Source organism: Tiliqua scincoides, chromosome 10, assembly GCF_035046505.1.
Source record: "Tiliqua scincoides isolate rTilSci1 chromosome 10, rTilSci1.hap2, whole genome shotgun sequence".
NCBI lineage: Eukaryota > Metazoa > Chordata > Lepidosauria > Squamata > Scincidae > Tiliqua > Tiliqua scincoides.
This window is the reverse complement of record NC_089830.1, coordinates 19,136,002-19,160,255: the sequence shown is the minus strand read 5'-3', so window position 1 is coordinate 19,160,255 and position 24,254 is coordinate 19,136,002. Positions and strand designations below refer to the sequence as shown.

The 24,254-nt window shown below is 45.6% G+C and overlaps 2 protein-coding genes across 3 annotated transcripts in view; both read left to right on the top strand.

Annotated features, from left to right (window-relative positions):
* Positions 1-4,105: 4,105 nt before the first annotated feature.
* ZMPSTE24 (zinc metallopeptidase STE24) lies at positions 4,106-20,354 on the top strand. The gene is made up of 10 exons (XM_066638505.1): positions 4,106-4,238; positions 8,822-8,968; positions 11,014-11,100; positions 12,969-13,085; positions 14,295-14,447; positions 16,374-16,515; positions 17,329-17,516; positions 17,835-17,939; positions 18,847-18,990; positions 19,504-20,354. The coding sequence occupies exons 1-10, from the start codon at positions 4,128-4,130 to the stop codon at positions 19,726-19,728; spliced, it is 1,419 nt and encodes a 472-aa protein (XP_066494602.1). The 5' UTR covers positions 4,106-4,127; the 3' UTR covers positions 19,729-20,354.
* Positions 20,355-23,252: 2,898 nt separating this feature from the next.
* The window catches only part of KDM1A (lysine demethylase 1A), a 40,588-nt gene continuing 39,586 nt past the window's right edge, over positions 23,253-24,254 (top strand). Inside the window, exon 1 of one of the 2 annotated variants that reach the window (XM_066638268.1) lies at positions 23,253-23,629. In XM_066638268.1, coding sequence (XP_066494365.1) covers positions 23,294-23,629 — 336 coding nt within the window. In that variant the 5' untranslated portion in view covers positions 23,253-23,293. The remainder of the gene's footprint in view (positions 23,630-24,254) is intronic. The other variant, XM_066638269.1, reaches the window with a different exon arrangement.

The window sequence follows — 24,254 nt, the reverse complement described above, 5'->3', positions numbered from 1 at the left end:
TTAGGCATGTTGGCATTCTTTTTGTTTTTTCCCCCCTTGTGCACCTTCTCTAGAGTTGTTCCTTTAAGGCAGCAAAGCTGAAGCTGTCATATCTTCTGCATCTTGAGATGCTGATGGAAAATGGGCTAAACTAAATGGAAGAGACAAATAACTCCAGTTGCTATTCAATCAAGATTTCTATGAGGAGGGGAAGGGCGAGTTGAGACTGATAATAAAATGCATGTGACATGTAATGTTACTGTAATGTCATCTGGAAACCTGCCTTTGTACCAAAGATGTTCAATGTTGTGACTGCAACCAGTGTAGATTGTATTGGAACAGTCTCTGGTGATTGGAACAATGCTTAGGTGAGTGTGACTTACTAGTGTGTAATTTTTAGGAGGAACTGGGTACGCCATCACCCAGAACCCTGTTTTATGTTGATAGCTTAACACCTATACCCTGGATGGGTTTATAGAGGAACTTCAAGGATAAAAATATTGATGCCTTCCCTGCTGAAAAACACAAAAAGTGACTGGAGAAGGGGGAGCCCCTTCTTTTCTATTACTAACATTCTGTACAGCTGTGTGCTCTTTTGTAGTTGATACACTACATGGGTATTGTCTCTCTGTACCAGAGTACAAGATGTATGTGAGAATGTGCAGTTAGTTGGAAGAATGAGTATAATTATAAAGATATCTGTGTTTTACAAAAGGAATGTGGAAGGACATGGGTGAGGGGGGAGCACTCTGGAAACTACCAAATGCAGGCTGCAATCCTATAAACACTTTTGTGAGAGTAAGCCCCATTACATAGAGTGGAACTTACTTCTGAGTAAACACCCATAGGATTGTGCTGTCAAGCAAGATTTGGCATACAGTAGCAACAGGCTTCTAGGGGTTGACCATAGGGGTAGTTTTGCTTCAATCAGGATTCTGCACCCAGAGAAAGAACTGGCATTTTCCACCTTTATACAGCACATGGGCTGTTGTGTATATATATATATATATATATATACAAGAAATGGGAATCTTATGTAGAATATCCCCATGGTATTTTGTGGCTTATGTTACAATGTACATGACTGATGTCTGTGCCACTTTGAATGCAAATGTGTCCTGATGCTGATTTTGACCCTTGTAATAGTGCTCAGACACCCTGAATCCTCAAAGTAATACTCTTCCCTCTCCCTCACTAATTTGTTTAGAAGGTCATAAGAATCATAAATGAAGCCAGTAGTGCTAGGGCTGCTCTGTGACCTGGTGCCTGAGATGGCACCCCAAATTCTGCCTCCTGTTATAGCAGCTCCTCTCCTTGGGTTGGAACAGGGACAGAGTTGAAGAGAAAGGATGGAGAAGATGAGAGTGGTGGGCTAGAGTCTCACAGATGGTGTAATCCATCATTCTCCATGCTTCTGTATCATTCCTTTTTCAGTAAAGTGAGAGAGGAGGTTCAGGGGTTGTGGGTGGGTACAACCTCCTGGCACTCTTCCTGAGATGTGGCCATTTCATAAAAGAGGAACCCTGCTAGATTAGGCCAAGGGCCCATCTACCTACCTTCCTGTATCACACATTGGCCCATCCAATGCCTGTGGCAGCATAACAGCCTGCTTCATCCTATTGACACTCCCTTGCACATGACATTGCAAGAGGCTACCTTTAAAACTAGAGTTTGCATACAGTCATCATGTAACCTGTGATGGACCTCATTTGGACTTCCCATTGAGTAGGTGTGGAAATGTAAAGAAAACACATAAACTTGGACTTGTTTTTAGAGTGGGCTTCCTCCATTGACATGTATACATAAATAAGGTAGATAGGTGAAAGCTGGGCCATTTTGTGTGTGAATTTCCTGTGCCACTAAGAATGGGCACAATTTGAGTCGACTTCATTTGAATAGACTTCATTTGAATAGGCCTCGTACAATAATTTACATGACTAGGTCTATTTTGGTAAACATGATTAGTGGCTTCATTGTCCTTCAATGTGTGTAGTGAATAGTAGAATACTTTAGAGCCACTACACAAAATAGAATTGGTTTGAGCCACTTGTACTGTTTGATTTAAAACATTTGTACCCTGCCTTTCTGTGCCTTGGCAGCTCATGGTGGCATACAGTTAGTTAAAAAACCAAAACCACGAAATGATACACAAATAGGCACCTCAAATATACAGATTTCAGTATCAGGAGCTGCAGTACAACAGCACCATCACTCTGTTTGCTCACTCTGACTTTAAAAAGACCAAAAAAAAAAAAAAAGGTTTTGAGAAGGGGAGTGATTGACCTGTTGTGTGAGTTTGAAGGACCCCCCCCCCTTCTCTTTTCAGCCCAACTGGCACACATCCTTTCATTCTATAACTTGTGTTCAGTTCTGTCTTGTGGAGTACAGTACTGCTTTTTCTTTTCACTTTTCCACCCATCTTTTTGTGGCCTTAAACCATTTCTGCCCAATGTTGTGGATACGCAACAGGGACCAAATGTGGCCTGGGCAAAAAATGCTGCTTTAGCAAATCCATCGCTCCTGTCCTGGGAGTCACTGATGTAGCTTTTTAATGCATGTCTGCACTATGTTTGCAGACTCTAAAGGAGGCAATGGGTGGACCCCTCTCTCTCTCAAAAATCCCCAAGATTGATTTCAGTAGTCAACTGGAAATGGATGCTGCTCATTCCTAGAGACTCTAGTCTATCTCAGTGTTTCTCAGTGTTTATCTCCCCCCCCCCCCTCCCACAGTGTACCACTTCGCATGGTCCATTTATGGGAAGTACCTGGCAATGTTGTCATTGCCAGTTCTGGAGTGGGAGGCCAGATGCAACGTGACAAACGGGTAAGGCTCAGGTTGGGCTTTTTCAAATGCACCAAAAGTGCATGCTGGAGCTCTGCCTGCCATGCCTCTTACTGCTGCTTGACATGATGCACTGCTTGTCTTGCTGCTAGGCAGTGGGGGTTTGGGGCCTGCGCATACCACTGGGTGCCACCAGTGGTATGAGTACGTCTACACTGCTCTACCCCAATCCTAGCAGACTGGTCACCCAATCTGAAGTGATTTTAATGCACCTTGTCAACCCCTGTAAACAACATAGGAAGAGCCTTGCTGGATCAGGCTAAGCACACGTCTAGCCCAGCCTCCTGTATCGAACTGGTCCACCAGCTGCCTTCAGGAGCACTCAAGACAACAAGATGCCTGTACCCTGCTGCAATGCCCTTGCACCTGGCATTCAGTGATAAACTACCTCTCAAAGTTGGTGGCTGGAATAGTAAGTGCCCCTATGAGCATAGCAACCATCACAGTCTTATTTCCCTCCTCAGGGAATGCCTTAGAACTGACAAAAGGAAATATTTCTTGACCCAGCATGTCATTAGTCTGTGGAACTCCTTGCCTCATGATGTGGTGGCTAGTTGGGTTGGGAGGGGCTAGTCGAGACTGGGAGGGGCACAGGGGCATGCTGTGGCATTGGAGACACAGGCATTGTGTGATCAGTCTGTGGAACTCCCTGCCATGGGATATGGTGGCTAGGGGGGCTGGCTGCCACTGCCTTGAGTCTGGGAAGGGCACAAGGGTCTGATGTGCCATTGCAGCCACAAGTACACAGACACTGTGCCATTAGTCTGTGGAACTCCCCTGCCACAGAATGTGGTGGCAACATGGACTGGCTGCCACTGCCTTGAGTCTGGGAGGGGCACAGGGGGCTGACCTGCCACAGGCCTTGGAACCACAGCTGCCACTGGCCCGTGGAACTCCCTGCCACAGGATGTGATGGCTGCATAGCCCAGCTGCCACTGCCCTGAGTCTGGGAGGGGCACAGGGGGCTGACCTGCCACAGGCCTTGGAGCCACAGCTGCCACTGACCCGTGGAACTCCCTGCCACAGGATGTGGTGGCTGCATGGACTGCCACTGCCTTGGAGCCACAGCTGCCACTGGCCCGTGGAACTCTCTGCCACAGGACGCGGGCCTGAGAGGTGCTGTGTGCCCCTGAGGCGCCTGGAGGAGACGGCCCTGCTCCAGCGGCGGGGCTCCAGGCCCTCTGAGCGGCGGGGCAGAGCCCCCAGGCCCCGGAAGCGCTCCGGAGGCCCTGCCCGGGCGGAAGCGCGGGGGCGCGGCCGGGGCGGTGCTACCGCGGGCGGAAGCTGCCGAGGAGGAAGAGGCGGCATGGCGGTGCCGCTGTGGGCCGAGGCGCCGCTGGAGACGCGCATCTTCTGCTCGGTGCTGCTCTTCTCCTGGGCCGTCTACCTCTGGGAGGCGCTGCTCGCCTGGAGGCAGGTCAGCCCCCCGCCCCGCCCCTCCCCACTCGCTTCCATGGGGCTTGCTCCTCCCTGTGCTGGGCCTCCGTGCCCTCCTCGCTTACCTGGGAGTAAGCCCCACTGACTGTCATAAGGCTTACTGCTGAGGAGAGCTGCATAGGCTTGGCTTCCATGCTCTCCACACTTACCTGGGAGTAAGCCTCATTGACTATAATGGGACTGACTTCTGAGGAGACTTGCATAGGCTTGGGCTATTAGGCTGCCATCCCTCTCCAGACTTTCCTGGGAGTAAGGCCCATTGACTGTAATGGGACTCACTTCTGAGGAGACCTGCATAGGCTTGGGCTATTAGGCTGCAGTCTTTTCCATACTGACCTGGGAGTGAGCCCCATTGACTCTCATGGGACTTATTTCTGAGTAGCATTAAGCAGCTAAACTGCTGCTTCCCAAACTTTTCGGCACTCTTCTTAAGAAGAAGAAGAAGAAGAAGAAGAATTCTTTAAGAAGGATGCTCTTCTTAAAATGACAATCTATCATGTCCTGCTAGACCCCCCCCCCAAAAGAGAGAGATCCAGGATGTAATAATTTTTACTTATTATTAATTAATTAATTTAATTTAATAATAATCAGGGTCCTGTGCTCTGCTAGTCACCTTACATATGCCATACTTTGTTGTTGTTGTTGGCAACCTTCAGTCTCGAAAGACTCTGGTATTGCACTCTGAATGGTGGTTCTGGCACAGCGTCTAGTGTGGCTGAAAAGGCCGATTCGGGAGTGACAATCCCTTCCGCACTGGGAGCAAGTGCAGTCTGTCCCTGGTCTGTCTCCCTGGCTATGGGCCTTCCTTCTTTGCCTCAGTCTGTTGGCCACATGGCTCTTCAAACTGGGAAAGGCCATGCTGCACAGCCTGCCTCCAAGCGGGCCGCTCAGAGGCCAGGGTTTCCCACCTGTTGAGGTCTGTTCCTAAGGCTTTCAGATCCCCCTTGCAGATATCCTTGTAGCACAACTGTGGTCTACCCGTAGGGCGCTTTCCCTGCATGAGCTCTCCATAGAGGAGATCCTTTGGGATCTGACCATTGCCCATTCTCACAACATGACCAAGCCAACGCAGGTGTCTCTGTTTCAGCAGTGTATACACGCTGGGGATGTATTTCCAGCTTCTTCTCCTGTTGTAAGCGAGGAGTCCATGACTCGCTGCAGTATAGAAGTGTACTCAAGACGCAAGCTCTGTAGACCATACTTTAGTACAGTGATTTTCAACATTTTTCATCTCATGGCACACTGACACGGGACTAAAAATGGTCAAGGCACACCACCAGGTTTTTGACAATTGACAAGGCACACCATGCTGCCAGTGGAGGCTCACATCTCCCATTGGCCCTATTAAAAAACGACCTTCCCCCAAATTCCTGTGGCACACCTGTGCCATGGCACAGTGGTTGAAAATGGCTGCTTTAGTACAAGACCCTGTCCTGGTATAAAGAAGGGTAGTTAACTTGTCTTTTGCTGATTGTAAGAGAGCTGTCAATTTGAAGGGTTCCTCACTATCTGTTTAACAGGGGTGTGTGTGTGTTTGTGCTGTTTTTCCACCTCCTATGACATCTTTAAGGCAGTTCACATTTGGTTAAAACTACAATTCATGTAGGTTAGCCTTAAAAGCAAAGCAATGGTGGATTTTGCCTTGCTGGCTGTCCTTTTTCTTCTCCCTTCCCTTGAGGCAGTTGGTGTTTCTTTGGGAGGGGCACACACATGCCTAGACTTTTTTTTCCATTTCCTCTTGTATTTAATTTCTGTTTCTCCGTTTCCCCCTATACCTGTGTGGGTGTTCTTGCACATGGTAGAAAGGAAATCAGTGGAAATGGGAGTTAAGCATAAGAGAAAATGACAAAAACCTAGGCTGCAATCCTAACTACACTTTCCTGAGAGTAAGCCCCATTGAACAAAATAGGACTTACTTCTGGGTAGATTGTGCCCCATGTCTCATGGCAATATAAGCAGGGTGACAAATGTTTTTGGATTTCCACTTGCCAAGCTGTTGTTCATAGCAACAGCAACTGGCCAGATTGTGTTCCCCCTCAACTCTTTGCTCAATTGGCAGTGTTACCCAGGCCCTAATCCAGGCAGGTAGTATAAGGCTGTTGCTCCTGACCTCCTATGTGGCTACACCAGTGTTTCTCAAACTTGTTTGGGAGCCATTAGGTGGGTTGCAAACCAATTTCAGGTGGGTCCCCATTCATTTCAATATTTTATTTTTAATATAATGGACGATGCTACCAAGGGATGTGACTGCATTTGGGGAAATGTTACAGACCTGTACTTTTAACAAGCTACTATGTATATTCTTTTAACAATGATAGTCAATGGGACTTACTCCTGGGTAAGTGTGAGTAGGATTGCAGCCTAGGATTGTTAAAAATTTTCCTGCTTGATGATGTCATTTCCAATCATGGAAATCTGTCAGGACCCACCAGAAGTTATGTCATTCTAAAAAGTGGGTCCCGGTACGAAATGTGTGAGAACCACTGGGCTGCACAAAAGTTGCAATCCCTTGCATGCTTATCTGGGAGCTAAGCTTGAATCATAGGGGGACCATGGGGGGAGGGGGCTGGTCCCCTCCATACCTTTTGTGATGGTCCCCTCCAGTACCTTTAGCTACTGTTTCTAGAAGGCTATACTGTTGGCAACCTTCAGTCTCGAAAGACTATGGTATCGCGCTCTGAATGGTGGTTCTGGAACAGCGTCTAGTGCGGTTGAAAAGGCCAATTCGGGAGTGACAATCCCTTCCACACTGGGAGCAAGTGCAGTCTGTCCCTGGTCTGTCTCCCTGGCTATGGGCCTTCCTTCTTTGCCTCTTTGCCTCAGACTGTTGGCCAAGTGTCTCTTCAAACTGGGAAAGGCCATGCTGCACAGCCTGCCTCCAAGCGGGCCGCTCAGAGGCCAGGGTTTCCCACCTGTTGAGGTCCACTCCTAAGGCCTTCAGATCCCTCTTGCAGATGTCCTTGTATCGCAGCTGTGGTCTGCCTGTAGGGCGCTTTCCTTGCACGAGTTCTCCATAGAGGAGATCCTTTGGGATCCGGCCATCATTCATTCTCACGACATGACCGAGCCAATGCAGGCGTCTCTGTTTCAGCAGTGCATACATGCTAGGGATTCCAGCTCGTTCCAGGACTGTGTTGTTTGGAACTTTGTCCTGCCAGGTGATGCCGAGGATGCATCGGAGGCAGCGCATGTGGAAAGTGTTCAGTTTCCTCTCCTGTTGTGAGCGAAGAGTCCATAAATTGGCTAAAACTCTGGGAACCATCAGGTGTTGGGTCTTGTGGATTTCATACCCCCATATACATTTTTCCCTGTAATTCACGTTGTACATAATGGGACTTCTCATGCATTGCAATGCATGTAGTTCTTCCCTTTCCTCTGTTAGCTTTTTTGTATATTTATGTGAGTCAAATCTAATTTTATTAAAATGTGTATACCCAGCCTTTTCATGGGAATATGCTTGAAGAGTTTTAGAGTAGAAGAGGTACCAAAGAGTCAGTTCCAAATATTTAGTAAGGTTTCTTGTGGATGTCTGGGACTCTCTCTCTCTCTCTCTCTCTCTCTCTCTCTCTCTCTCTCTCTCTGTGTGTGTGTGTGTGTGTGTGTGTGTGTGTGTATTCACTCACAGATTCTTAGACTTTGTTTATTCACAGAATAGATCACTCAGGAGCTGTTAAAACAGTCAAAATACCTGAATTTCCCAGGCTCCTGACTGAGATATTACAAACACACAGATCTGATCTTATCCCACAGAACTTTTTTTTATCTTTACAGCTGAAAATTTGAATCATAGTGTCTGCCTTGTAATCTTGGCCATCAGTTCAGCAGATAGCAAACCATTGGTCATTGTGCAACTTACACATTACTGTTTAAAACAAATTAATGTGGGTGGAAGGATGGTGATTGTGGTTTGTAGTGTTAGCTAAAAATGTAAACTTGAAACTAGGGCATGCTGTGTGCGTGTGTGGGACTTCCTGCACAACGTGCTTAATTTTGTTTTTCTGCTGGCTGAAATTTTGGTTACAAAAACAAATACAAAATAACCCCTTATATTTACTCATTCACTCACCCTACCCGTTTATCCTCCCCCCCCCCCACCAATTGAAGCAAAGGGAAGGAAAAAACAGATTACTGTTGTCATTGGGAGAGAAGCAGAGGGTAATACGGAGGCATTGGGTACCCAGTCTCTGGTTGCGGTATGTGATGTGCCTCTCGGCGAGAGTGATTCTTGTCTTTGCTGCCTAGTCTGGCATTTTTTTTGCCTTTAGGTACAGCACCTACCTTCCAAATTTTGTAGGATTATCCTCTTGGCCACTAGGGAAACTCTCAGAAATTGGGCTCATTGATTTGGTATCCCAGAATCAGGGCAAGTAGCACTGTATCAAATATGTGGGGTATTTTCTATTTTTTTTGTAAATAGTGTATTCCATGCAATGTTTGATCCCTGTTTATGCATTTTAACAATCCATAGAACAAGGGAGGTAAGGGGATTCCTAGTGCCAGCCAAGCACGTCTAAATCTCTGCAGAGTGCAATTCGCATCACCAGTGTCTTTTAAATATTTCAGAGGACCGTGTACCGGACGACGACTCATGTTCCACTGGAATTAGGGCCAATCATGGACTCAGAAACATTTGAAAAATCTCGCCTTTACCAATTGGATAAAAGTGCTTTCAGCTTTTGGTCAGGCCTGTATTCAGAGATAGAGGGCACAGTAAGTATTTCTCCAGCTTTGGGGTTTCTTTTTTTTTTTATTTTGCAGTGAGTCAGAATGTAAAACCGTTTTCTATGTGTTGGCAGGGAAATATTCACCCAGGCAGCATCAGTTCTATGTATGACATCAGTTCTAATTCTGTGACTGAGCATAAGAAGTTTCTGATTTTTTAATTTTCTAATGCTGTAGGACAGTGCTCAGCAATCGCGCTCCACTTCTGCTTTAGCGGGGGCGGGGCACGTTCGCGCCGCATCCACTTTCCCTGCTGCGGGGAGCCCTACCAGAAGCCGCGCTGGGCTCCCCGCACCCTGGGGAGACTGCAGGAGGCTTGAGTAAGTGCACCCAAGCTCCTGCAGTCCCCTGATGCTGGGGATCGCGCCACTGTCTTCCCCCCACCCCCGCTGCCTCCTCTCCCTGTCCCTGCAAAGACCTACTGGCTCTCAAACTCTCCCAGAGAGTTTGAGAACCACTGCTGTAGGACTAGCAGGGAAATTAGGCAACCTTGAGCGTGGGTGAACATTTCGCCGGGAAGGTTTCTTGATTTCATTTACTTATTGTAATTGTAATGATCGTGCTGATCATCTTATATTGGAATGAGAAAAGAACTGGCTTCTGTTAGATTGTGTTGTGATCTCAGCTGGTTCTGATATAACACCAAACCATAAAACCGTTAGCAATCTGCTGGATCATGTACTCCCAGCTCCCCTCTCAATTCCTGTACTTTTTCTTTCCCCTTCTGTCTGAGGGCCAAATCCTATCCAATTTTCCAGTGCCAGTGCAGCTGTGCCAGTGGGGCATGCACTGCACCCTGTGTTGGGGAGGCAGTCACAGAGGCCACCTCAAGGTATAGGAACATTTGTTCCCTTATCTCGGGGGGCTGCATTGTGGCTGCACCAGAGCTGGAAAGTTGGATAGGATTGGGCCCTGAATCATCAAACTATAGTTCAGTGGTTCCCAAGGTTTGCCAAACCATGGTTTGTCATTGTTCTGAGCTGAACCACCAGGACTTAGATTTTTGCCTTCTCTTGTGGTTTGGCTCACTTTCTTCAGCCGTGTATCAAAAATAAGAACATAAGAACACCCCCACTGGATCAGGCCATAGGCCCATCTAGTCCAGCTTCCTGTATCTCACAGCGGCCCACCAAATGCCCCAGGGAGCACACCACACAACAAGAGACCTGCCTCCTGGTGTCCTCTCTTGCATCTGGCATTCTGACATAGCCCATTTCTAAAATCAGGAGGTTGCACATACACATCATGGCTTGTAACCCATAATGGATTTTTCCTCCAGAAACTTGTCCAGGCCAGATGCCATCACCACATCCCACAGGAGTTCCAAAGACCAATCACACGCTGAGTAAAGAAATATTTTCTTTTGTCTGTCCTAACTCTCCCAACACTCAATTTTAGTAGATGTCTCCTGGTTCTGGTGTTATGTGAGAGTGTAAAGAGCATCTCTCTATCCACTATAAGAACATAAGAACAGCCCCACTGGATCAGTCCATAGGCCCATCAAAAATGCCCCCTTGAATTGGGCAGGCACTTTGGCATTGGAGTATTTTATTTATTGTTAATTTTCTTTGTTGTATTGGCATGCCAGCTTGATTCTGCTGCAGTTTTTGAAATGTTTTAACTTCGTGCTAATGCAGTTTCCACCGCTTGGTATCTTGGAAAGTTTTATTAACTGATGCAGTGAACTTACCAGCTTCAACTTCCAGTTTGCAGCCAGTGCTGCTGAGGACTGGAAGCTTTTCAGAAGTGACTCCACAGTGAGACTGATAGCATTCCTGTTGTTACAGCAGATATCCTGTGCAGTAGCCCTAGGCGGAGAGGGAGGGAGAATGGTTTGGTGACTGTGGAAGCCTCTGAACAGTTCCACATGAAACTGACTGTACCTTGAGGGAAATTGACAGTTGAGCACTGGAGACATTCTGATATCTGGAAAATGTAGACATCCAGCACCCTTTGGTTCTGGAGATGCAGGATGTCACAATTTGTACTGTATATTTCTTTAAACTACTGTGCATTGTGTTTTTGCATTATAGGTGATTCTTCTGTGTGGAGGAATTCCTTTCCTGTGGTCTGTATCTGGAGAATTATCTGGTAGGGCCGGTTTTGGGCCAGAATATGAGGTAAGCACATTGATGTCGCCGTCCATATGGATACCACAATACAGGGGTATCCGTCCCCATCCCCCCGGTTTTCGTGGATCCAGTATCCGTGGTTTCATTTATCCAAGGTTCAAAAATTCCCCCATCACCCCCCCAAGTGACTTATCTGCTTTTGATTCCAGCCTTCCTGTCGCTGATCCTGGGGTCACTGGCTCTTTGCTGACTCCAAAATGGAAGCAGGAAACACAGGCTCTTATAGGAAGCAAGGCAGATGGCTGAAAAGAACAGGATGCTAAGTTATATGATAAGTGCCATGTCCTTTTCAGCCCATCTGCCTCACTTCCTGTGAGTGCTGAGTGCTTCTTGCTTCCATTTTTGAATCAACAAAGAGCCAGTAAGCCTGGTAACGGTGACAGGAAGGCTGGAATAAAAGGCAGATCAGTCATTTGTGTGGTGGGGGGAATTTTTGAACTGCTTTTTAATAGGTTCCTTTTATCTGCTGTTTCCATATCTGCAGGGGTGTGTGTATGTGCGGGGAATGCATTCCCTGAGGATACAGGAGGATGCCTGTATTAATTTTTTTTTTTAATATCCCCAATTGCCTTTTGCTTGAACAGCATGTCAGTCTGTCAAAATCCCCAAAGCATTTTGTTGCTTGGATAACTGCATGCCATTTAGAAAGAGCCTTGACTAGGAATTAGGAATTTTTCTTAGGTGCTGGAAAGTGTCTGAAAATAAGGTATAGTGTTGGATATATTGTTGGATCCATTGGATTGTTGGTTCTGTCAGGGGTCGAGCCCTTGTCTGACCCCTGCCTTACCTGGCTGCAGGCCAGGGGCAGAACTGCCTGACCATAGAGCCACCACCACCTCTGCAGCTGACCAGGTAAGACGTAAGGCAGCTGGGTGGGAGAGACCGTCCCCCCAGGGCTCACCTGACCTGAGCAGTGAGCAGGGCCGGGTCACCATTAACCACCAAAGAGGAGGGAAGCAGGTCAGGGTCAGGGCCCCTTTAAGCCTAGAGAGGGAGGAAGGGGAGGAGCCGAGGGTGTGGCTGGGGAGGATAAAAGCAGGGAGGCCTGTGATGACAGGCAGTTCTGGAGAGGGAAGGCAGGAGGCTGGAGCCCCTGCCTGAAGACCAAGGGCCTCAGGTCCTGCCTCCAGGGAGGAGGACAAGGGTGTCGTGAACCCCCTCCCCCTGGCTTGCACTGAGGCTTCCCCTGCAAGGAACCCCAGGGAGGTGGACATCCCACCCAGGGGTCCCATGAGACCATCCAGCCGACCCTCAGCACCCCGCTAGATGATGCCCTGAGACCCCCCTTTTCGGGGCACCCCTCACAGGATCCAGTGGTGGATTGGATTGTATCCACTAGTCATGACTAAGTTCTATTGAAATAAATGGAACTTGAGTTAGTCATAACTAATCCATCTCATTCATTTCAATGGTGTGTAGTCATAACTAACTTTCTTAGGATACAGCTCTGTGAATGGGAGGAAAATAGCTGCTATCTTTGTTCTGTAAATGCTTATGCAAGAGTTTGCATGTGAGTTCAGAGTGCTTTAAAAGGTAGGGTCTACAGCAATTCTCATGCTTCTGTCTATACAAGAGACCTGAAGGTAGGGAACAAGGTATGCTGCGGTTCTAGGCAGATCTACTTGGAAATAAGTTCCACTGACTCCCAAGTAAGCATGAATAGGATTATAGCCCTAGTCTTGTTTTTCAGACACAACATTAAGCCTCATCATAAATTCTTATTCCAAGGATTCTCAGTCTAATTTCCATTTGAAATTAAAGTTAATGAATCTGCTTCAGGAAAGACTCAGTCCTCCCCCCAAAAAAGTGTGTGTCTAAATGAAGGTTTGCAACTTTTTCTTCCCTCTTATGCATAGATTGTACAATCACTGGTGTTCTTGCTGCTTGCAACACTCTTCAGTGCAGTCACTGGTCTGCCTTGGAGCCTGTATAATACCTTTGTCATTGAGGAAAAGCATGGCTTCAATCAGCAGGTACCACCTTTATATTACTGCTAGATTTATATGAAATTTGTCTTCCATGCTGCTGTGTTCATCCTTGTAAACAGCTGTTTTGCCTTCTTTCAGAGATCTGGATCAATCAGTTACAGTCTGCCATAGTTGTGGACTTGCTGCTGTTTGTTCACTAAGTTTAAATCCACATAGGTTGCTTTCTTGAGAGCTTAGTGCTCTGGAAGTCCTGTTCTGTTCACTTGCTTTTCTGAGGAGACAAAATCTTTGTCAAACTGTTGCATTCCAGTGTATTCTGTGTTTCCTTTCCTTTTGTTCAGATTTGAGTTTTTATCTGACTGAGGGCACAATCCTAACCCCTTATGTCAGTGCTATCCAGCACTGACATAAGGGCAGTGCAGCCCTGAAGTAAGGGAACAAACATTCCTTTACTTTGAGGAGGCCTCCGTGAGTGACACCCAACTGCAGGATGCAGCACATGTTCCATTGGCACCGCTATGCCAGTACTGGAAAGCACTGACATAAGGGATTAGGATTGCGCACTGACTGACTGACTGTTCAGCATAGACAGGGTCCTGTTAGGGTTTTTAAGGAAAACTGTTCTTCAAATTCAAAGCTTCCTGTTTGCAAATTATACCCATTTTATTGTTTCTCTGCTAGGATTAGTGCTGAATTCCTCTTTATTTAGTCAGCTTTTGGGTGGACACGAAGCAACTAATTTCCTTCAGTTTTTATCTTTTCATGATAGTGCAACCCTGTGCATGTTTACTCACAAATAAGTCCAGTTAATTGTAATGGGTCTTATTCCCAGGCATGTGTACTGGACTTGCAGCACTACTTTCCTACAATGAAAATAGGGAAAACAAAGACGATTAATGAAAATAACAAAAGCTGACTAAATGTAGGGCAATCCATCACTCACTCTTCCAGCCATGCTGACAAGGGAAGCAATAAAATAGCTGAACTTGCAAATAAAAAGCCTTCCCTTAATACTGTAAAGAACCTTTGCTGAACAGATCTTATTTGTGAGCAAAGATGGAAGGATCTTGGCCATGGAAAAGGACATTGCTAGATAACATTGGGCTATATTGAGCACAGTATGGGACCTTCTGTTTAATTCTTCTGGCGGTGAATAGTGCAGAAACTAAGCCTTTGCAACACTGAGGGGCTCTAGTGTAGGAACAATTGGAGTAAGCTTTGAAACAGCTCATTTTGGTGTCTTTCCTGTTACAGACTCTGGGGTTCTTCTTTAAGGATGCTCTCAAGAAGTTCGTTGTGACACAGTGCATCCTATTGCCAGTAACATCGCTTCTACTTTACATTATTAAAATAGGTGGAGATTATTTCTTCATCTATGCCTGGCTTTTCACATTAGTAGTTTCTCTGGTGAGTATGTGATGACATAGGTTCACTCCTCATTCTGCTCATTGCACACAGTTGCTTGGAATCTGGAATTCTGTGTGATACTTAGATTCCTCCTCCCCACCCAACAGACATGTAATAGTGTAAATAATCATGAAATATAGTAATGCAGTTAGTTCTAGGGACGCTGTCATAATATGGATTTGTAAGATGTAGGTCTTGCAAAGTACTAGGATTCCTGGGCCAACGCTAGAAAACATCGGATTCAGTCCTGTGTTGTCTGTCAGCCTTGGATTCAGGCAACAACTTGTGGAGGAAGCCTTTGTGTCACAGCTGTCACCAATGGTAGTAGTTGGCCTGATCATCTGGGGGCTCATGTCAATGACATCATGTTAGGGCACTGCCAAACCCTACAAGGTAGGGTGATTTGGTTGAATGAGCAGGCATGGTCCCTGCACTGGGGTCAGATGAGGCTAGGTGAGAAGGAAAGAGCAGCAGGAGCCCATAAGGAACTTAAAGAGGGTTGGTCAGACAGAGGAGAGAGACAACTGGAATAGGAACAGCACCAAGGTTATGGTTATGAGAGAGGCACTGGCCGTGATGCAGAAGGGGAGGGAGGCGTGGCAGGAGGGAGAAGAAGGAGGTGGAAGGAGTGGCAGACCCCAGAGGAAGGCTAAGCAGATACACAGCCCTTAGCAGGGCTTTTCCCCAGGAAGAAGGTTTTGCCTTCCATTGTGACCTATGGAGGATCTTATGCTATCCCAGGGTGAGGGTACCTGCGGAGTGGGCTGGAACACCAGCACTTGAACAGAGGAGATCAGGCAGACAACCCTAGTGAGGCAACTGGTTTCTGCAGGGAATGGAAGTTCCAGTCCTGGAGCTCAAGCCTAGACTTATACCAGAGCAATTGGAAATAAAGCAGCTTATCATCTGAAGCACTGAGCCTCTACAACACAGAGTTGCCCCCATGGTGGAAATAGGACCTCAAGGTCTTAAATTGTGGGCTTCTGTGATATATTATGAAAATGGTTTTAATGTATTTATTTTTTGTATATATTTATGTATTTGCATATTTTTTGTATGTATTTATTTAAGGTACCTTAGAGGTCTTATGCTTGAAAGAGGGCATAAGAATACAATTTAAAAATAGTAATCTCCCATAAATCCCCTTCCCTTGGCACTGATTTGCTACAATAATCTTTGTCCTGAACTAAGGGCCCAATCCTATCCAACTTTCCAGCACCAGTGCAGCCACAATGCAGCCCCAAGGTAAGGGAACAAATGTTCCCATACCTTGAGGAGGCCTCTGTGACTACCTCCTCACCACAGGATGCAGTGCACACCCCATTGGCACAGCAGCACCGGCACTGGATAATTGGATAGGATTGGGCCCTTAGTGATTGAAAACTATTCTAGCCAGTGGGAACAGTGCATTCTGGGCCCATCAGCTCCTGTTTTCTGCATGTTAGACTAAGGGCACAATCCTAATCAGGTCTACTCAGAAGTTTGTCCTATTTTGTTCATTGGGACACTCTCAGGAAAGTGTGATTAGGATTGCAGCCCAGGTTTTCTGTAGTGCTGAGCTCTCCAGAATGGGAGTTAAAAGAGGTGTTAAAAACAGCTATTACTGGGAGTAGTGTGATTTTCAAGCTACAAGAGTTGAGGGATATTGACAAAGGAATCTATTGAAGGGAAGTACTGGACAACCTTTGGAAGACAAGCACAGTCAACTTTTTCACAATTAAGTTAGTTCTCCTGTTGAAGAAATTATCATTTTCTCCACTTTCTGTCTCCAAAGTTGATGGGTGTTGAGTGCTGTTCAGAACATGAACTTGAATTCATTTCCCAGAATGAGGGACTTAATGGCTTTCATGTTCATAGGGATACATTTGATGATGGGTAATCTGACATAAGGCACATGTGTATTTCAGTGCTTGTGCTCCACTGCAGGTTCTTGTCACCATCTACGCAGACTATATTGCTCCTCTGTTTGACAAATTTATTCCGCTCCCTGAAGGAGAACTCAAACAGCAAATCGAGACCATGGCAAAGAATATAGACTTTCCTCTGACCAAAGTCTACGTTGTGGAAGGTGAGTGTTGGAAAAAGAAATGTTGCAGCCCTCTTTGGTAGATCTCAAAACTCTGGTCAAGGTAATGGCGGAACTGCTGCAGAGCTGTGAAATTTTACGATTGTGGAGGCAGCCTTCTTTGAAACATGGAATAACGCGAAGCCTTCAGAGATTCAAACAGCCCTATAAAGATACTTTCTTAATAAAATCTGCTCCATTATATGTTAACACAGTGGCGTAGCAACTGTTACCCTGCACATGCCTGATCTCGTCTGATCTTGGAAGCTAAGCGGGGTCAGGCCTGGTTAGTACTTGGATGGGAGACCGGCTGGGAATACCGGGTGCTGTAGGCTTATACCATAGTCTTTCGAGACTGAAGGTTGCCAGCCATTCATTCATGGTTCTGAAGAAATGCTTGTGGAAGGAAGTTCCTGCAAGGGATCTTTCTCTAGCTCTGAAAAGCATCGCTTGAGGGTCAGAGACCCTTGGGAATGGGGTGGGATGAGGCATGGGCCTGTAGAGGTAGGGAGCGATTGCTGAAAATCAGGTCTTTTGCACAAGGAGCTACCAATTGCAGAAGATGCTGCCATCCAATTTGGAATAATTTCTCCTTGCAGGTTCCTATACCTCCAACAGACCACCAAGGCACCTCACAGCACCAATATTCCTGTGTTGATATGTGTTTCAAACTACTATTTGAGAGCCATTTCTTCGAGAGATAACAGGAAACTGTTATGGCTAATGACTGCTCACTGAAAAAGGAAAATATATCCCTGAGTCTAGAACGTGTTTGATTGCTTCTGTAATGTGATACTATTTTGCCTTCGTCTCCAGGTTCCAAACGATCTTCCCACAGCAATGCTTATTTTTATGGCTTCTTCAAGAATAAGCGCATTGTGCTGTTTGACACTCTCCTGGAGGATTATTCAGCTCTTAACAAGGAGCAACCTGAGGATTCTGCTTCGGAGACTAGTGGGCTTGGAGGTGATGGGGAGGATACAGAGTCAAAGGCTAAAACCAAAGTGAGTAGCCACAGTTTGATCCTGGTTTGTTGGGATTGCCTCTGGCAGTTTTTTAGGTTTTTGACATCACAGGAAATTTAACAAACCAAGAAGTTTTTCATTTAGCTGAGGGTATGGAGGGAGGGCTGGAAGACACACATAAGCACCTAGCTTGTTTGTGAACCCACAGTTAGTTTGTTGGATTGTTTGAACTGGGCCTCTTTTTAAAAGTGTGCAATTATTTCTGCTTCTATCCAGAGACAGTCTTGAGCCTGGAGAACATTTTCCTTACCCATAGAGTGATAACTGCAATATGATTTTCCCTCCCTTGTACTCTAGAACAAGAAGCAAGGTTGCAAAAATGAAGAAGTCTTGGCTGTGCTGGGCCATGAGCTGGGACACTGGAAACTTGGGCACACCATTAAAAATATTGTCATTAGTCAAGTAAGCAGAAAATTGGGGGGGGGGGCATGCATACCTTCTGTGTGGCTTTTCTTTTATTGCTGTCTTAGGAAATGAAATGGATCCAGTTCTTTTGTGTCTTACCAGTATGAAAGTAGTGAAAGGGCATGAATATTGGGCACATAGCTCATTAGCTGAGCATGCACTTTGTGCGCACAATGTCTCTGGTTCAGTCCCTAGTCCCTCCAAGTTGAGTTGGAGAAGGCCCTGAAGACTTTCTACTAAACAGTGTAGAGCAGCCATTCTCATTGGGAGCCGTATTGCCACCTGGGCAATCCTGGCACATTTGAAGGGGGCCACAGACTGAAAAATATGAGAAGGGGATTTTATGTTCATGTTTGTGACGTATCCCTTTTTGACAGGGGAGCCCTGTAACCTGAGAAGAGCACCTAAGGAGCCGTAGTCAAAACAGATTGAGAATGGCTGGTGTAGAGTGGCCAAATCCTAAGCTAGATGATCTAATGGTATGACTGGAATAGGCAGTGTTATTAGTTCAGTTCTGAAGCAGATGTGGCTCTGAACCAAACTAACAGTTACTTGTGAAATTTGTGATCAGATCTCCTAACCTTTTTTTTTTTGAGGTTTTCTTTTTTGCAAGTCTCAAAGTAGCTGGGGGTGCTGTTATAATGGGGAAGGTTATTTAACCATCTCATGTCAATTTCTGGCTCAAAAATTTGTGGTTCAAACAAAAACATCACCAGTGTGGGTCCCCTTTCATTCTGAAAACTGTTGAATTGTGGAATTTTTGCATTGCTTAGGGGCTGTGTGTTCATTCATTCATTCAAACCATTGATTATTCTGCCTTTCTACTTATTCATACTAACTGAAAATTCAGTTAGTATTGTGAAAATACAACACACATGCTCTTTTTTCCCCACCCTCCTCGCAGATGAACTCCTTCTTGTGTTTCTTCTTATTTGCTGTGTTGATCGGTCGCAAGGAGCTATTTGCTGCTTTTGGATTCTATGACACCCAACCTACCCTGATAGGCCTGTTGATCATCTTCCAGTTTATTTTCTCACCTTACAATGAGGTAAACACATTAAATGAGTAACAGTTAAACAAGGGCTGGGGTGGCTTCATATTGTTGCTAAGTGGCTGAGTTGCAGATCAGAAACTCTCCAGGTGACATCGCCTCTACTATGGAGTCACTTAGTGGTCTTAGACCAGCCACTCACTACACAGTGTGTGGGATGCCTCACTACGCCAGCCATCTCTGCTGCTAATGGGCTCAGGCAGTGGATGCAAGTACCACCAGCCATTCTACGAAGTATTACTAATGATACTGGTAGCACTAGATGAAAAGTACAGGTGATCATCCTTCCAATTTATAAAGCCAGGTTCCTATGTGTGTGTGACTATAGAGTAGGTCAGGTTCTGTAAATGGCTTTTGATAAAATGACTTAATATCTTCTAAATATTCTAAACCACCGTTAGCCAGCAGGTGAGTGCCAGGATACCAAGGGAGACCCAAAAAGTAGTTTGCAGGACTCTGAAACTCATTGGGAAATGTCATACAAACTTTCCTATGTTGTTCCTTCTACAGGTTCTCTCCTTTTGCTTAACTGTGTTAAGCAGGCGATTTGAATTTCAAGCTGATGCATTTGCCAGGGAACTTGGCAAGGCCAAAGACTTGTATTCGGCGCTGATCAAGTTAAATAAGGATAACCTGGGATTCCCTGTTTCAGACTGGCTGTTTTCCATGTGGCATTATTCTCACCCTCCACTGTTAGAAAGACTCCAAGCCCTGAAGGAATCCAAGCAAGACTGACAACAAACCATGGACCCTAAGATGAAGCTTCCATCCCTCAAATCAAGTTCCTGGTTTTTAAACAAAAAACAAAATATACCTGTCCCATTCTGAGCACACCATCCTGCATAGCAACATCCACTGTTCACCCAATCTGAAACTAGCTCCTCCTGTCCCCCCCCCCCCTCCAAATCTGTATTCAATTAACTGAAGTGAATTTTAAAAGAAATGCCTTGTGGGGACTGAGTTGGGGAGGAATGTAATGTTTTAAGGAAAGTTTCTTGTAATCTCAAAACAGGGGAGAGTGATTTTTCACTAGGTGAAATGTCTAAGTTTGAAAGCTTTTAGTGTGACTTTTGTACCCTTTGAGCACTTTGCTTGGGTGTTCTCGAGGGTAAACTAGCTTTCCTACCTCATCCATGACGTGGGTTCAGGACCTGGCAGACTCTACCCCATGTTGACCATTGGAATTCAAGCATTGAAACCTAATATTGTCTGTATCGCAAGCGTGGGCTTTGCTTCCTTACGGTCAAGTTCATACCTGCAGTGCTGAAAAGGCTACTTTTTACAGAGATAATGAAATTGCCTCTTTTCCCTGAATGAGGGATGGAGAATAAATTCCAGCTGGTTAAAAAAAACAAAAAACACACCCTGATTTGTGTGTCTGTGTGTGTGCATGCACAGTGGTAGGTTTAAAAACTTGTTTCCGTAACTGGTTCTCCATTCCAAGTCCTGACTTTCTGGACATCAGAACTTTGGGAGGTAGCATTTGTGCAATGCAAAATCCCCCAAGGTTTTAGTTGCCAGGGCCACATCACTCCATCTTGCTGTTATGGTACAGTGGTCTCCGAAGTGGAGACTGCTGTGCACTTGGAAGGCTTCTCTGGCGCGAATGGAGCATTCCATTCCACTGGGGACCTTGCCTACCTTGCTACCAATCTTCCCCAATTGGCCAGCTGCATCTGCCCGGAAATACGGATGCACAACCTGCTGGGGTGACAAAACCCAGAAGCAGGTGGCTGGAAGCAGTTTGATGGAGATTGGTGGTGCAAAAAGGAGCTCCCCTGTGAAACGGTAAGCTCTTTTCACCCGGGTGTCAGATCCAGCCCACAGGCCAGTCTGGAGAGCCCTGTTATAATAGGCAGGAACACTTCAGTTTCAGAAAATTGTGTGTGTGTTCTACCTAATTCTAAGACTTTTCACACTAGGAGAAAAGTATTTTTGGCTGTGGGGCTGCTTGCTATCTCTCTGCCTGCTCAGGTCTCAGCGACAGCAACCCAACCCAGCAGTTGCTTTGTCTATCAAGGGGAAGATGTGTCATGGCGGATGGGGATGGGGAGAGAATAGGAATAAGGGGTGGCTGCATGTAATTATAATGCCACTGGTCTTAGTATGCTGACTAAGATGTTGGTGGGTCAGATATGACCCACAGGCTATAGTTTGGGGACCTTGGATTCACAATAGCTACCCTCTGAATAAGCTAGTACAGGATTGTCCTTTAAGGTGCTAGGAGAGCTCTGTTGCTTTCATGGCTTACAGATTTCCATGCTGGAAGTGGCCCCAACATGTAGAGGTATTTATTTCCAGTTTCTAGCTTAAGTCAATGGTCTTCAATCTTTTTCATGCCATAACCCCAATATATAAAGTAAAAGAGTAGGGACCCCACTGTCAGTCCCAGGCTCCGATCTGCCTACCCCCATCACCACCCATTCTCCGACCTTGTAATGCCCTCCTGGCACTGTTCACTGTAACCAAATATTAGAGAGAATAACCCCATTGGTCTCATGACCCCAAAGTTGAAGAACACTCGTCTAAGTCTTATCAGAACGAATAAGGGACCTACTCCAAACACCTCTTCCAATAAGTTCGCAATCATCCCCCCCTTCCGCTGTACTGATCAGCCTAAATCCCTGTGGAATTCAGTGAGGCGTCACTTCTGAGCAGACATCCCTTAGGATGGCACTGTGCTGGTGGCATAACTAGAATTGCATGCTTAGCTTTCCCTCTGAAATCCAACAGCTTTTAACTATTAAAAGAAATCCAATAGCAATGAAATATAAAAGCTATTAAAACTATTAAATAGTTTAATAAAACAAACTATTTAACTGTTAAACTATTTAATAGTTTTTAATAGTTTTTTAGTTTAAAAAAACTATTAGTTCAGTTTTTTGGTTTGGTTTTTTAGTTTAGTTTAAACTAATAGTTTAAATAGTTAGTTTAATAAAACTATTTAAAAAATTTAACTATTAAATAGCTTAATAAAACTGTTAAAATAGTTTAACAGTATTATTGAGGGCCCAATCCTATCCAATTTTCCAGCACCGGTGCAGCTGCAATGCAGCCCCATGGTAAGGGAACAAATGTTCGCATTCCTTAGGGAGGCCTCTGTGACTGCTGCCCCACCACAAGGTGCAGTGCATGCCCCATTGGCACAGCTGCACAGGCACTGGAAAATTGGATAGGATTGGGCCCTAAAGTATTTGGAAGTTAAATTGTTTTCATATTTTTATTAAACTATTTAACTAATAGTAAACTAAAATAGTTTAATAAAACTATTAGAAACAATTTATTAAATAGTTTAATAGCTAATGTTTTTAATAGTTCAATAATAGTTTAATAAAACTTAAATAGTTAATAGTTTTATTAAACTATTAGTTTTGTTGGTTTTAATAGTCTTATTAAATCATTTAATTATTAAAACTAATAGTTCAATAAAATTATTAGAAACAATGTGTTAAATAGTTTAACAGTTTAATAATAGTTTAATAAAATTTAAATAGTTTTTAATAGATTTATTAAGCTATTTGTTTTGTTGGTTTTTTATAGTCTTATTAAATCATTTAACTATTAAAACTAATAGCTGAATAAAATTATTAGAAACAATGTGTTAAATAGTTAATAGTTTAATAATAGCTTAATAACATTTTAGTATTTAAGTTTAATAGATTTATTAAGCTATTTATTAGTTTTGTTGGTTTTTGATAGTCTTATTAAATCATTTAACTATTAAAACTAATAGTTGAATAAAATTATTAGAAACAATGTGTTAAATAGTTAAATAGTTTAATAATAGTTTAATAAACTTTAAATAGTGTTTAATGGTTTTTAATTGATTTATTGAGCTATTTATTAGTTTTAATAGTTGGCTTTTAATAGTTTTATTAAATATTTAAAAATTAAAAAGCTTTTAATAGTAAAATAGAAGAACAACATAGTTTTTAGGAGTTTTATTAAAGAGTATAATAGATTTAATGGTTAAATAAGAACAGAAGGACTTATGTTAATAGATGTAATAGTCCAATAGTACTCAGCTGCAGGAGGCTGCTCAGAGCAGCAGCCCACTCAATCCAGCCAAACCTTCCCCCTGAACTGAATGGGCGCAGCACCAAGACAGGCTGCTTCTGCCTGCAGCTTCAGACTACGGCGGCCCGCACAGGACCAACTTCGCCAGAGCGAAGGCGAATAGTCCCGGCGCGGCCCTGGAGCGTGATGACGTCAGCCACTCCGGAGGGGGCGGGGCCAGAGGCACGCTGGGGCTCCTGTCGCGTGTGAGGGGCAGCCTTTGTCCGTTGGGCTGCCTGAGGCGATGCTGTCGGCGGGGAAGAAGGCGGCGGCGGAGGGGGGCCCGGCAGGCGGCGGCGCCGGGGGGGACGGCGCTCCCGAGGCGGCGGTGCCGCTGGTGCCCGCGCCGCCCCCCCCGCCGCCCCCGGGCCTGTCCGGCTCCGCCGAGGGCGTCTCCGAGCGTGCCCCCCGCAAGAAGGAGCCGCCGCGCGCCTCGCCGCCCGGGGGCCTCGCCGAGCCGCCACCGCCCCCCCCGCCGCCGCCCTCCTCCGCCGCGACCGGGCCGGCCCCGGGCCCCGACAGCGCCGGCATCGCCGAGACCCCCGAGGGCCGCAGGACCAGCCGCCGCAAGCGGGCCAAGGTGGGTGCTCTGCGCCGCTGGGAGAAGGCGGCGCCCTGCGAGTGGAAAGCTAGCACCTCAGGGAAGGAAGGTTCCTCGCTGTGTGTTCCTGCAGGAAGCAGGTGGCACAAGAGAGAGCTGTACCACTTGGGCTGCGGGTGGGACTGTGCCACTTAAGAAAGACCCTAACCACAAGGAAATAGAAAGCTAGCACTGTAAATAGAAAGCTAGCACTGCAGGGGAGGAAGGTCACTCACTGTGGTGTTAGTTTTTCTGCAAGACTGGAGGAAGCAGGTGGCAGGAGATGGCTGTACTATTTGGGCTGCGGGCGGGACTGTGCCGCTTGGAAAAAGAGCCCCCATGGCAAGGAGGGCTCCCTGCAAGTGGAAAGCTAGCACGGCAGGGGAGGAAGGTCCCTCGCTGTGTGTTCCTGCAGGGCTGGAGGAAGCAGGTGGCAAGAGAGGGCTATACCACTTCAGGCTGCGGATGGAACTGTGCTATTTTGGTAAAAAAGCACTCACTGTAAATAGAAAACTAGCACTGCAGGGGAGAAAGGTTGCTCACTGTGCTGTTAATTTTCTTGTTTGGGAAGAGTTTGTTTCACATGTGCATACCCATCTTTTTGTTCATGGGGGACAGGGATGGA